At 44.8% G+C, this 13533-nt stretch overlaps 1 protein-coding gene across 3 annotated transcripts in view; it reads right to left on the bottom strand.

The window, feature by feature from the left end:
- DIAPH1 (diaphanous related formin 1) overlaps nucleotides 1-9902 on the bottom strand; it is a 79602-nt gene extending 69700 nt beyond the window's left edge. For 2 of the 3 annotated variants that reach the window (XM_083519104.1, XM_083519103.1), the window contains exon 1: nucleotides 9532-9902. In XM_083519104.1, coding sequence (XP_083375230.1) covers nucleotides 9532-9684 — 153 coding nt within the window. In that variant the 5' untranslated portion in view covers nucleotides 9685-9902. The remainder of the gene's footprint in view (nucleotides 1-9531) is intronic. The other variant, XM_083519105.1, reaches the window with a different exon arrangement.
- Between the last annotated feature and the right edge of the window lie 3631 nt (nucleotides 9903-13533).

Here is a 13533-nt window from a genome sequence, read left to right as displayed (position 1 = left end):
AACACTGTGACGAGTGCCAAAGTGCATGGAAACACCATTTACCTTCCCACCACAGCGGTACCTCTTTATCTACTTGCACTGGTGTGCTTTCAAACTGCTAGGCTGGCAGGAGCTGGGACACAGCAACGGGAGCTCACCCCGTCACGGGTATTCAAACCGCCGACCTTCCGATCAGCAAGCCCAAGAGGTTAATGGTTTTAGACCACAGCACCACCCTGACCCAATAACAGAAAAATGTGACAAAAGATGCAATGTCTATTTAGAAAATGGCAGCAGAAGGATTCCAGACACAAGAACATACCACAAGCAACAATCCTAGTTTCCAGCTTCTTCCAGCCCCCCCGTAAGAAAGAAAAAAGCCAACGTGCTTGAAGCCTACCACATCACAGCATTAAGAGCATATAATAATCTGAAGACTGAATTAAACAATACTGAACTATCCAGTAGTTATCATACATGCTAACTTGGTTCAGTTGGAACCCCAAATATTTCATACTATGGAAACAAGCCTTTTGCTCATCAATTCCCCTGCCCCTGCCTTCTCACATGGTCCTCTTCAATTACAGTGGTACCTCGGGTTACAGACGCTTCAGGTTACAGACTCTGCTAACCCAGAAATAGTACCTATTTCTTTGCTTCAGGATGAGAACAGAAATTGTGCTCCGGCAGCACGGCAGCAGCAGGAGGCCCCCTTAGCTAAAGTGGTGCTTCAGGTTAAGAACAGTTTCAGGTTAAGAACGGACCTCCAGAACGTATTAAGTTCTTAACCCGAGGTACCACTGTACTGTAGTTGCTCCCCTTTCAGTACAAACTGCAAACTGTTTTGTCAAAACTGGCAATTAATTGCATGTGCTTTCCAGATCAGGACTGCAAACCACAATTTGAAGATGGTTCACAATCCTGGTCTGGAGGGCAAGCATAAACCACTGTACCCACCTCAAATCGAATATAAAACAAATTCAGCATGGCTGTGATTGGGCAGCTGCTTCTCCTTCTCCCACACCCAAATACAGGTGTATGTGAGGGGGAAAGGTTCCACACCTCCAAACCTTTCTAGGCCTCACACACTCCCTCAGTCAGGCCAACTCATTGCTGAAAGGAACCATGAGGCTGCTTTTCTACATTTCCACTTCACTGCTCCCTGCCAATTGCAGCCACTGCAGTTGCTGCCAAGTTTGTTCTCCAGCCTGCCCACCAGTCCTGCTTGATCCAGCTGGAATCCGCAACTGTAGGAGCTACTGCCCAGGCTCTGAGCTCCTAACTGGATGACGGGTTTCCCTGCTCTCCATCTCATCTGCCTTCAAAGGAGACCTAAACCTGCCAGTACACTCACAATGGAGCAGCACCTCACCACAGAAAATAGGCAAGAGATAATCATCCAATGCAGGGGCTCTCAAACATTTCCCTGAGCCACACTTGGAGAATCAAAATTAGCTTGCATCACAGTGAAACAAAGAAACAAACAAACAAACAAACAAACAAACGTGTGTGTGTGTGTGTGTGTGTGTATGTATGGAATGAACAAATTCCAATGCCCCACAAATAACCCAGAGATGCATTTTAAATAAAAGGGCACATTCTACTCATGTAAAAACATGCTGATTCCAGGACCATCCGCGGGCCGGATTAAGGCGGCAATCGGGCCAGATCTGGTCCCTGGACCTTACTTTGCCTGCCTATGATCTATTGTGTAAATGACAATGCTTATCCCTCATCAATGCTTCTCTTGCTAGTGATCCCTGAACAGCTCTCATCTCCCGACCCACCACAGTTCGTCACATCTGAAAAGACAGCTGCTGCAGGGCTAAGGAAGAGACATGTTTCCAAACACTGCAACTCAATAATTAGGAGCAGGCAATTATTGGATCAAATGTGTGGAGGAAGGAACCTCATTTGCAATCGTACCCAGGATCAACCAGCAAAAAGCCAAGTTTGCTGCTCACATGCCCGTCTCACTCATAAGGTTTTGGCACATTGGTACCCTCCCTATCCCAGCCTTATCATCCCAAGTAGGACGCGGGTGGCACTGTGGTCTAAACCACTGAGCCTCTTGGGCTTGCTGATTGGAAGGTCAGCAGTTTGAATCCATGCAACGGGGTGAGCTCCCGTTGCTCTGTCTCAGCTCCTGCCAATCTAGAAGTTCAAAAACACACCAGTGCAAGTAGGCAAATAGGTACTGGTGCAGCGGGAAGGTAAGAGGCATTTATGTGCGCTCTGGCTTCTGTCACTGTGTCCCGTTGCGCCAAAAGAGGTTTAGTCATGCTGGCCACATGACCCAGAAAGCTATCTGCAAACAAACGCTGGCTCCTTCAGCCTGAAAGTGGGATGAGCGCCACACTCCATAGTTGCCTTTCACTGGACTTAACCATCCAGGGAGCTTTTACCTTTACCTTACCTTTACCATCCCAAGCACTCCATCACTCCACAAATTATTCTCCCTAGTTCAGCTCAGATATCAGAAGTGTAAAGCACCACCACCCAACTTTATATGTGATTGAGACAGATGTGTGAATAAACAAATGTAGCTGTTTTCTATCATCTAGCTGGGCACTCTAAAAACCCTATTAAAATAAAAGCAGAATATCCTTCCATTGTGGCTATATTAACTAACTCTGTAAAAGGAAGAATTAAGAAATCCCAGTTGCTCATTAGCCCCGGAATGTTCAATCACAGCAACTGCTGCCCCAATCATGTGCAGTTTTACTTACCTGACGTGCAAGCACAGTTTTAGTGCAGAGATAACACTCTCCAAGAACTGCTTAGTGAGTCTCTCAAATACTCTAAGGCAATGTAAACTGGGTTAGGGCTGGTCACTTGGAGATAGACATCTTTGTGAGACAATTATGAGGACTACATATACCTCCTAGCAGGCCTGTGCAGAGCTTGTCTGAGGCTCGGGACAGGAGTCTTGCTCTTGGCATGACAGGATAAGTGCAGCATGCCCTTGGTGGGGGGTCCTGAGCAGCTTAGCCCTCCAAGGCCTGGGGCAAATGTACCTGGCTGTCCACAAGCACCCCTTCTAGCCTCAGAAGCAAACACTCCTTTCAGAACCATCAGGTATAAACAGGCTTTCCCTCCTCTCGTTCTTAGGAGTGGCTCCAACAGAATTAAAGCACTTAGCAAAGAGCAATAATATAAAACCTATCAACAGGGCCCCAGTGCATTCTAAACAAAGTTTCATTTAAGCCTTTCCCCTTAACAGCATGGCAACATCTCAGAAAGATAAGATAATACAGTGCAACCTAGGTTCTCAAACCACTCCGTTCCCGAATGCTTCGGCTCCCAGACGTCGACAATCCGGAAGTAAGTGTTCCAGTTTTCGAAAGTTCCTTGGAACCTGAGCGTCCAACAGGGCTTCCGATCTGCAAAAAGCCTAGCTGTCAGCCAACCGGAAGCCGCGCTTCAGAATTCAAACGTTTCAGAAGTCAAACGTCATTCCGGAACAGATTGCATTTGACTTCCAAAGTTCCATTTATTTATTTCACCAAACGCTACTAGTGATTTAGGCCCAATGTATAGACAGTCAAAAGCTTTGTTTTTGTTGACAATATCGTCAGTATTTTGAAAATATTACTGTGACTATTATTAATACTCTGTTTGCAGCTACTAGGGTAACTCACAGAAGAAATATTTTACATCTGACAAGGATGGCAGGCTCTTTTCTGCTTGCAGAGCTTTACATTTTTACTGAAGTGGCCAGTAATGAAATATGCACTTTTAATATAGAAGTCTCATCAATTTCAGTCCTCAATTGTGTGTGTGGTAGAAGTTCAACACAGAGAGGCAGAAAGACTCTTGTGCCATTGTTTCCACTTGTTGATGATCACTACAAGTATTCTGCAGCCACTGATGTCTGTTTATAATAGGCTGAAGAGATGATACTCTTCAAATGTTAAAGGATGTAATATGATAAGACAGGTCAGTCTGTGGTAACTCCTACACTTGACCCTTTTATCTGCGTTAACCCCCAAGAGCACTACAGATATGTACAGCCAGGCATTTTCATGGTGTACAGGACATGTAAATCAGGGTGGATAAAAATCGCTGATTTTTTTTTAGAAAAATCAAATCAAAAAAATCAGATTTTATTTATTTAAATCAGATTTTTAAAATAAAATGCTTTTGGAGGAAAAATCTTTCTAGAGAAAGTTTTCTATTTAAGTTACATTATAGTCCAAAGGCTAATTCATCAGGAAATAAGGATTTGTTTTAAGTTTTTCATGTGTGCTAAAACTCAGTATAAGTTTTTTTTTTAATTGTTTAACCATCAGTCAACAAACATGGATACATATGCTATAATGTTATTGCTTTAGTTAAATAAAATGTTTAAATTGTTATTAAGGAAATGATTATTTTTCTCCTTCCAATAAAGTACAGTGGTACCTCGGGTTACAGACACTTCAGGTTACAGACTCCACTAACCCAGAAATAGTACTTCGGGTTAAGAACTTTGCTTCAGGGTGAGAACAGAAATCACACAGCGGCAGTGTGAGGCCCCATTAGCTAAAGTGGTCTTCAGGTTAAGAACAGTTTCAGGTTAAGAACAAACCTCCAGAACAAATTAAGTTCTCAACCTGAGGTACCACTGTACAGCAGAAAAATTGTCCAAATATAAACAGTTAACTTCTTAAACCTCACTATAATTTCATAATTATCTGTCTATGTATTTCTAATAGTATAACCAAATCAGTAATTTTTGATATAACTGTAAAAACCACTCTGAAAATTTATTATTCCAAAAATGAAACCTTCATCGGGTTGTAAATATTAAGATTATACCAGCAAGAGTGAGTCTTTTTGTAAAAAATAATAATAATAATGATTTAAATCAAGTCTTACTGACTAGTGATTTAAATCAAATCCAACACACATACACACACACACTGAGGGCAGGTGTGATGCAGTGAATTGGGTGGTTGGCTTTTAAGTGGAAAGGTCTGGGTTCTAATCACTGCTGACCGGTAAACCACATTAAGCCAGACGTTTTCTCCTCACCTAACCTACCTCACCTAACGCGGGTGGCACTGTGGTCTAAACCACAGAGCCTAGGACTTGCCGATCAGAAGGTCGGAGGTTTGAATCCCCGCAACGAGGTGAGCTCCCGTCGCTCAGTCCCTGCTCCTGCCAACCCAGCAGTTCGAAAGCACGTCAAAGTGCAAGCAGATAAATAGGTACCGCTCCAGTGGGAAGGTAAATGGTGTTTCCGTGCGCTGCTCTGGTTTGCCAGAAGTGGCTTAGTCATGCTGGCCACATGACCCGGAAGCTGTACGTCGGCTCCCTCGGCCAGTAAAGAGAGATGAGTGCCGCAACCCCAGAGTCATCCGCAACTGGACCTAATGGTCAGGGGTCCCTTTACCTAACCTACTTTATAGGGCAGTAGTGAAGGTAAAAGGGGGAAAGCCCCACATAGGTCACCCTGAACTAAGAAAGAAGTGAAATTTAAATAATAATTGTAACAATGGCAAAAAAACCCCAACCCCACCGTGTAGCTTTCTCCTACACATTACCAAAGAGTTCTTTCATCTTCTTCTGAGCTTAGTCTATTTTCAGATGAATGCAAGCATCAAAGCACACAACCTTCAAAAGATCACCTAGTCAATTGCTCTGCCCTTAAAAATAGGAGCAAGTACGATAAAGGCATTTGGGACATGCACACATTTTATCTAATCGATTTCAAAAGCATCTAGAGATAAAGTATAATTTGATGGACTGTTCCAATGCACATCCATTAGCATCATTCTGAAGTTTTCTCTTCTTAAATGTGGGTTATCTTGAATATCCCAAGTTAATACACACAACCTGATAATTTAGTTTCATTGTTTTTAGAAATGAAAACTCTAAAGTTTACTGCTTCTGTTGTTCTCCTAATTTGTTAATATATTGCTGAAAAAGAAAAACCGGATGTAATTGTGAACTTTTACTTCCTTTCCCTCAGATATAAACTTTTGTTAAATTATCCAAGAATAGGACAAAACAGACCAAATGCAAGTCAATCTGCAACTAAAAGTGCTTAAACAGATCCTTACAGAATGGTCTCGTTACACATAGGAAATAAATACTTGACATCTTTTGATATGACTGTCAATTTTAATACGTCAAGCTATGTGCACCATGTTTGTACATTTGAAACTGGAGCCTAAGCACATTAAAAAGATGCCCATTAGCATACATTTTATGGTTGCTCTCTATGCACATTCACAAAAGACAGCAAGGGAAGTCACCACCGGAAGTTAAACACCCCAGTTAAAAAACCTATAAAAAGCTTAAACTTTAACATAAATAGTCAGGTCAATATTTATATTCCACTTTGATATTTTCATCAAATTCTTAACTGTTTCCTAACTGAGACACCTCTGCTATAAAACTGCTTATAATCTAGGCAAGTGAGGAATATTATTTCTATCATTATAAAGAAATGGGAATTCAACTTGCCAGTTTCCAGCAACGGGCTTAATATCACCTGCTGAACAGTCGCACCAAGGTCAAATCCACACCATTCATTTAAGGCTTCCCCTAAAGAATCCCGGAAACTGGTAGTTTACCTCTCAAAGCTACATCCACAAGCTACATATCCACATCACTAGTTAACAGGTTAAAAAGCGACAATCCTAACACTTCCCTAACTACAATATCTAAAACCATGCCTGTTGCAACACAATAATCAGAGGCTTTTGCACTGCAAATATACAGGCATGACCCATTATGCATGGTGCAAGACAGGGTCTTCTCTGTGGCAGCACTCCATTTCTGGAATTCTCTTCCCATGGAAGTATGTTTGTCCTCCTTGTTGACACACCTTTCAGCCTGAACACATATCAGTTTGCTCAGACTTTTGCAGGACGAAGGTTATTTGGAGTATCCAAGTTAATGTTGATTATTATTTTCTTGTCCACTGGATTATAGAACTTACTTGGTTGATAAAGTATTTTTTGCTAAGAAGTTTTTAGAGGTTAAAAGATTTTCCCTCCCTTTTTGTAATTAATTGTATTTGATTTGATTGGGACTGCCGACTACCCTGAGCCAGAAGCAAGATGAATGAACAAGAGTTCTTTCTGAACCAAGACTCCTCTCAGGAGTACAGGACATACCCAAAGGCAGTGAAGCTTTCCACACTTGACTCAAATTCCTGCCCACCTTTTGCTGCTTTGTAAAAGAAATACTGCTCTGCTGAACCCATAAATTATGCTTCTAAGAATATTTTCAACCAAACACAAGTCTGTACATGCACAAAACACTATCAAATCTTGATATATATTTTCCCCTGAAACACAGGGGAAGTGACAAAACTCTTCAAGAATAGACCAAATGAGAAGCTAAAACCAGTTTAGCCATACTTCTTCAAAGGAAGCAGTGAGTGATAGCTTTCTCTGACATTCTTTCACAAAGTTATACTAAAATGATCTACAACGATATGCAATTTTAAAAGTGTATCTGTTAGTTCAGCAAAAAAGGAATTAAAAGTCTCCTATTTCTGCAATCAAGCCTTTGTATGTGTGTACACCTTTGCCTCAGGGCCAAACTACACTGAGGCTAGTTCAAGTTACCAGAATCTTTTTCACAACTGTAAAGGGAGAGGAGAGGAAATCAAGTTCAGGACAGCAATGTGCAGCGAGGTGTGTTTAACCCTTTTCTGTTGCTCTGCAGTCCTGAAGAACCTACCACGACAAACCAACTGCATTTATACACAGCGGAATTCCCCCCCCCCCCCCGAATGTTTTCTGCACAGCTTTGTGATCTCATAGAGACTACTATTCCGATTCTCTCCCTATTGGCACATTTACAGAGCAGCTTTTACTCAGAAGCAAATCCCACTGTACTCAATGGGGCTTTCACACAGATAGGTGTCAGCTTGTGGCACTTGTTTGGAGTGAATCAGACAATACTGGGTTAGGGGGGTACTTGTGGCCCCCAGTTTATTACTCAGCTTGGGGGGTGGTACAAAACATGTCACTTGTGGTACAAAACAAGTACAGAACTTTGGCATCAGTTTGGAGGGGGTCCTAAATTTCAGGCTTCCCATTTAATAAAGCTATAGGTGTGTGCTGCACTGCTGCCTTAAGCATCCCAGGCTCTAACAGGTAAAAGACAGTTATTAAGCAAAGAATTTGCCCTGAAACTAGAGAAACGGAAAGTTGCAAAGCTTACTGTAAATGTAGCTCATGTGGAGCCACATGACATTCAAGTCACCAAGCACAAATTCAGTCACTTGAGTCTACTTAATACTGGTTCAAAATACCTAACACCACAGATGTTAGCTTGCTACACCAACCAAAAACCCCAACATCTCTCTTACTGGGGAGAATGATAGGATCCTGCTTACAGTGCAATGAGACTGCTCACTTGATACCAATGACTGAGCAAAGAGCTTGAACACTTTTAGTTGAAAGTCTTTCCATTCCCCAAGTAAATTTCAAGCATGCTACTGTTGTTGGTTTTTTACAAGAGTATTGCTCCTTGTTCTACCTTCTGTCCCTTGTCATCTCACTGGCTTATCTGCTCAGATGTTATAATGGCCCTGGGCACAGGGCAAGCCCACCTATGAGGCGAGGTAGCCGTGCATCTGCCACTGCTCACCTGGCACCCGGCAGAAGAGGAGGAGACAGGGTGGGGAGGGGAGGGGCATTTATTTTCAATTTCACCTGTAGTGGCAAAACCCCAGCATTTTCCTCCTATTAGCAGCTGCTCTGAGGGCCTAAAAAGCAGAGGGTCTTTCACAGCCTCCTGCCCTCCCTCCTCCAAGGTCCTTTTAACTGGAGAGGGAGAGATCAGAAACTGGAGTCTCTTCTATATGGAAAAACTTGGCTCAACCCCACCACCCAAAATCAAGCCTGCCCTCTTCCTGATCCAAGCTCTCTACACACAGAAACTAATGGCACCTAAATATTGCTTATTGGTGTCGGTCAGGTGCCCTTTACTGTGTTCTTTTTGGTGCCTGCTGAAGACCTTCCTATTTAGAAGCAAGACTACCCAGACGTTTAAGAAAACCTACATGAGGGTTTGTTTTTTTCTATAGAAAAAAAATCTGTCTCAGTCTATTCTATTCTGGTTTCAAAACTTGCCGTGTCTTTTACAGTCATGGCTTTGTTATCGTATAGAAGCCACGGCTTCTTTATTCCGCTTGTTTTTTGGTAGACCACTCTTGTTTTCCAATTAATTCTCACGCACGCCTGCGCGCACCCAAAGGAAAGGGAGCGGGGCGAGGGGTCGAGGGGTCAGGCAGGGAGCCCTGCACGTGCGGAGGGGAAGGAAGGGAAAACTTCTGCCGGGCACCGCCAGCTCCGGCCGGGCTGAGAGGGACGGATCCGGCATCCGGGGGCCGCCAAAGCCCCCCCGCTGCCCGAGGGAGATGCGGGACACCTGCGCGGGACGGAGACGGGGGCCGGGGCCGCTTCTGTCTGCCTTTCCCCGGACGAGGCAGAGGACGAGGCGGCGGGGGCCGCGGGCTCCGAAACGCCGCCGGGCGGGCAGGTGCGGCCCCGGCAGGTCCTCCCCCCTCCCTCCCTCCCGCCCGGCCCCTCAGGAGACACTCACGAATTTGCGGGACTTCCCGCCGCCGCCTCCTCCGGGGTCTCCTCCAGGCACGGCCGTCGCGGGGGCCTCGTCGGCGGGGACCTTGCTCTTCTTCCTCTCGCGGCCGGTCCCGCGCGAGGGTCCCCCGCCGCCGCCGCCGCTGCCGCCCTCCATGGCGGGGCGCGAAGTCCGCCCCTCGCCGCCGCCGCCGCGACCAGGACGGGGGCAGCTGGGCTCTCCTCCCCCGGCGCAGTCAGTCAGTCAGTCAGTCAAGGAGCGAGCGGCAGAGCGAGGCGGGCGGGCGAGCGGCTCCTGACAGCAACGGCGCTCGACGCCCACCCGACGGGACCTCTCAACGGCCGGGCAGCCGCGCCTGCCGAGCTCCGCCTCAGCCGGGCTCCGCCCTCCGTCACAGTGGCTGCTCCGCGCGCCGGCCCGCCTCCCAGGAAACAGCGCCACGCCCACCCACCGCGCCGGCGACGTCGCACGTGAGACGCAGCCACGCCCCCTCGGCGGTTGGTTGGAAACCAGGAGAGCGCAGAGATAGGAAAATAGGGTAGAAAGGGGCATGTGAGCTCGGGGAAACAACTTCCAAGATCCTTTCGGCGCAATCTTTCTCTCTCTCCTCGCCTGCCAGCCGTTCTCTGCGACTTGGAGAAAGAGAAAGTGGCAGCAAAGGTCCCAAGGGTGGGGGCGGAAATGTGGCTTAAAAAAAATATTACTATTATTGTTAAATTTGTATACCGCTATATATATAGCATAGCAATAACAAAAACCAAACTCCCCCGCCGGCACATTATTATAAAACAAAGAACTTTATTTGAACAAGCTTTCTTTCAGCTCCTATCACTCTCTGAACAACATTGTCTACTGTCTAACGTTGTTGCAGATTGTGGGGGCGGAGGGGTTAGGCTGAGATTAGTTTATTTCCAGGCAAATATCTCTTGCAGCAGAAGTCAAAATTTTTGCCACAAAACTCCTTGCCGAGTTGCATGCAGAAGCCTGGGGACTATTGTCAAGGCATGTAGAAGTGTTGCCATGTGTCCTCTTTTTCCAGGACACGCCCTCTTTTTCAGGAGTAAAATTTGAGAAACAATGCATTTATTTGCTATCAATGGCCGTCATATTGTCCTCTTTTTTTGCTCTTCAAAATGTGGCAACCCTATCAGACATGCCCTTTCAAATGTTTTAAAACTTTTTTTTCACTCAAACTAAGATCCGAGTAGAGGCTGGGAGCCGTTGCTGCTCATTCAGAGCTGCGCTATTGTATTGGGTTTTGGCTTTTTCCAGTCACCGTTTAAAGCATTTCCAAAACCAGCCCTCAAATTGCGGCATTTCGCCTTATCCTATTTTATGATAGATGCGGTTTTCCGCCTTCACAATGTAAAAACAGAATTTCCCCCATCAAAAACGAAATGTGTATCTCTTTGAAGCCTATGGTGCCTCTATACTTTCTATCTCTAAGGTGGACATTTTTGGTAATGAGGCAGAACTTCCGCTGCTCTCCCTTCCGAAGCCACAGAGATAAGGAAAGGAAAGCGAGGCATTGCAGAAGAGATTTCCGGGTCCCGAGAGGAAAAACCCATTTTAAAACATCCCCAGGGGCCGAGGAAGCAGCTACCTGTAAAATTCAATAGAGAAAGCGGGTGGGGAGGGGAATGTAGTGGCACTGAGATAGAACAGCAGCAGCATGTCCATGCCTAAACAAACAGCCGCAATAAAGGGCTGGAGTCTTGCTCTTTTTAACTTCTAAATCTAGCTCTGCTTGTGCAAATTCTAATGCCAGTAGAGTCCAATTCAGCCTGGAGGAGCTGCAGCGGAGTGTTGCTTGTGGAAACAAAAGGCTGAGTCCGGCTGACAGAGTTAACATGCAACATGCCTCTTAATAGTCCAGGATAATACTGCAGGTCAGACATGGGGCCAAGGCTGGTTTAGATTTCCAGCCAAAGCTCCCCCACACAAAACCAACAGTTGCATCAGTTTCCTTAAATTGCCCCTATGGTTTAAACCTAGATGACTTTAAATACTGCAGGCAGGATGTTGACAGGGCCTAGTTGGAGAGCCTGTGACTTTGCAGCTGTCCATCTATGCACAATTCAAAGTGTTTGTTATGACTCATAAAGCTCTAAACTGCTGAAGAATAAGTTACCTGCCCATATGCTGAGATCTTCAAGTCAGGCCCTCCTCTCTGCCCCACTAGTTCATAAGTGTTTGAAGGGAACTCAAAGGAGGACCTCCTCAGCAGGTGCCCAGACTCTAGCACTGCAAAATCTCTCCAAGATAATCCTCCACAGGAAGCCAAAAAACACCCTTTAAGTCTTTAAAAATGAAATAGGCATTTGTGTCTATTTAGTTGACCTTATTTTTTCATAGCTGTGTTTTAATAAAAAAAATTAACTGGCCATTATTGTTTATCTGTTCTTAGAGGACTATTTAATTTTCCTTAATGATTTACTATGTATTGTACTGTTAGATTAGGGTTGCCATATTTTGCCATGCACATGAAAAGGTGGGCTAGAAAAGAACTAAGTAACTTCGAAATAAAGGTATGCTGCCATTTTGGACCCCCTCTTCCCACAGCAGCTCCAACACCAACCACCCATGAATCAGGGGACCCCAGGGTGCAGCCTCTGGCACTCTGCAACCACAGGGGCTGCAACCACAGATAAACATTTGCAAAGTCCCTGGTCCATAAGCATGGAATGCTTTGGATCCTAACCAATATCTAGACCGTGGTTGGAGAGCCTGTGGTTTGGGACTCCCATTTCCATCAGCCCCAACAAGTGCAGCCAATGGTGAAGGATAACAGAATTGAATCACGTAGGGTTGGAAGCAGCCCCAAAGAGATGATGGAAGCTGGAGTAGCAAGCAACCTGCCGGAGGGTCAGCACAGCTTCCCAACACTTTATTAAGGGGGGTCATGGATTGAGATTATGGCTCATGTTATAGAGTCTTTGAATGGTACCCACAGGGAAGTATACCAGCTGTGCACAAACATGTATACTGACAAACTGTTTTTTGGGGACACGTTTCTTTGCTCTTTTTTTTTTTTGCCCCATTCTGGAGACTGTAAATGAAGCCATTATCTAGAACTATGACATCTTGTCATGCTATCAGCAGCAGCGGGACTAGTTATGTACCAACATGTCACTGTTTGGTTCTGTTCACTTTGCAGTAGTCACATTCTTGGATGAGTATTGCTATAGATATAATTATATTTTTAAATTTAAATGTTTCCATCTTACATCAGTCATTGTAACTTGTGCTCTAATATTTTAAGTTTGAACTACATACATGGATGAGCAATATTGAGATCAGAGGAAACAGATGTCGCAATTAGAACGTCATTTTGGACACTTCTGGGTGAATAACCCTTCATTTCAACATACTGTCTGCAGTCTTGTGGTGAATATTGTCCCTGTCTTCAGAGGCTTAGGCTGCTTGAACTCAGCTTTACAGAACCTCGCATATGTCCTTCAGACAGTAAATTAAGGGAGTGTGTATTGCAGTTTCCAGTTACTACCCATGCACCCACACACTTCCTGAATGTGTGGCAAAAAAATCACTTTGTGCTACAGTGCTTCTACAACCATGAAAAGTAATTTCGTACCCCCTCGAGACATGAAAGAAGAGACTGGGCTCCATTACTATAATAATTTTTAAAAAGGACTGAAAGTAACTGTACATCACACATGAGGAACCCATTTACAGTTGGAGGGCCAAATTCCCTTCTGGACATTTATTTCTGCACTGCAGGGGGTTGGCCTAGATGACCCTTGGGGTCCCTTCCAATTCTACAATTTTATTATTCCCAGGGACACATGCCAGTGACAGGAAGGCAAAGTGGCAACAAAGGTAAATGTTTCTACCGCAGGCTACTTTCTATACAGTCCTTTGTATCCCCTCCAGACAAGCAAGAGTTTGAGGACAAATACCAGCCAGGCAAAAACACTCAAGAAGGATGTGAAACAGGTCCAGTGAAGGGCCAGGCATGAGGAGAGTTCTGAGGGCCAGAAAGAGAGG

Source organism: Podarcis liolepis (genome assembly GCF_965112155.1).
Source record: "Podarcis liolepis genome assembly, chromosome: 8".
Taxonomy (NCBI): domain Eukaryota; kingdom Metazoa; phylum Chordata; class Lepidosauria; order Squamata; family Lacertidae; genus Podarcis; species Podarcis liolepis.
The sequence above is the reverse complement of the archived record's forward strand: the minus strand, read 5'-3'. Positions and strand labels throughout refer to the sequence as shown.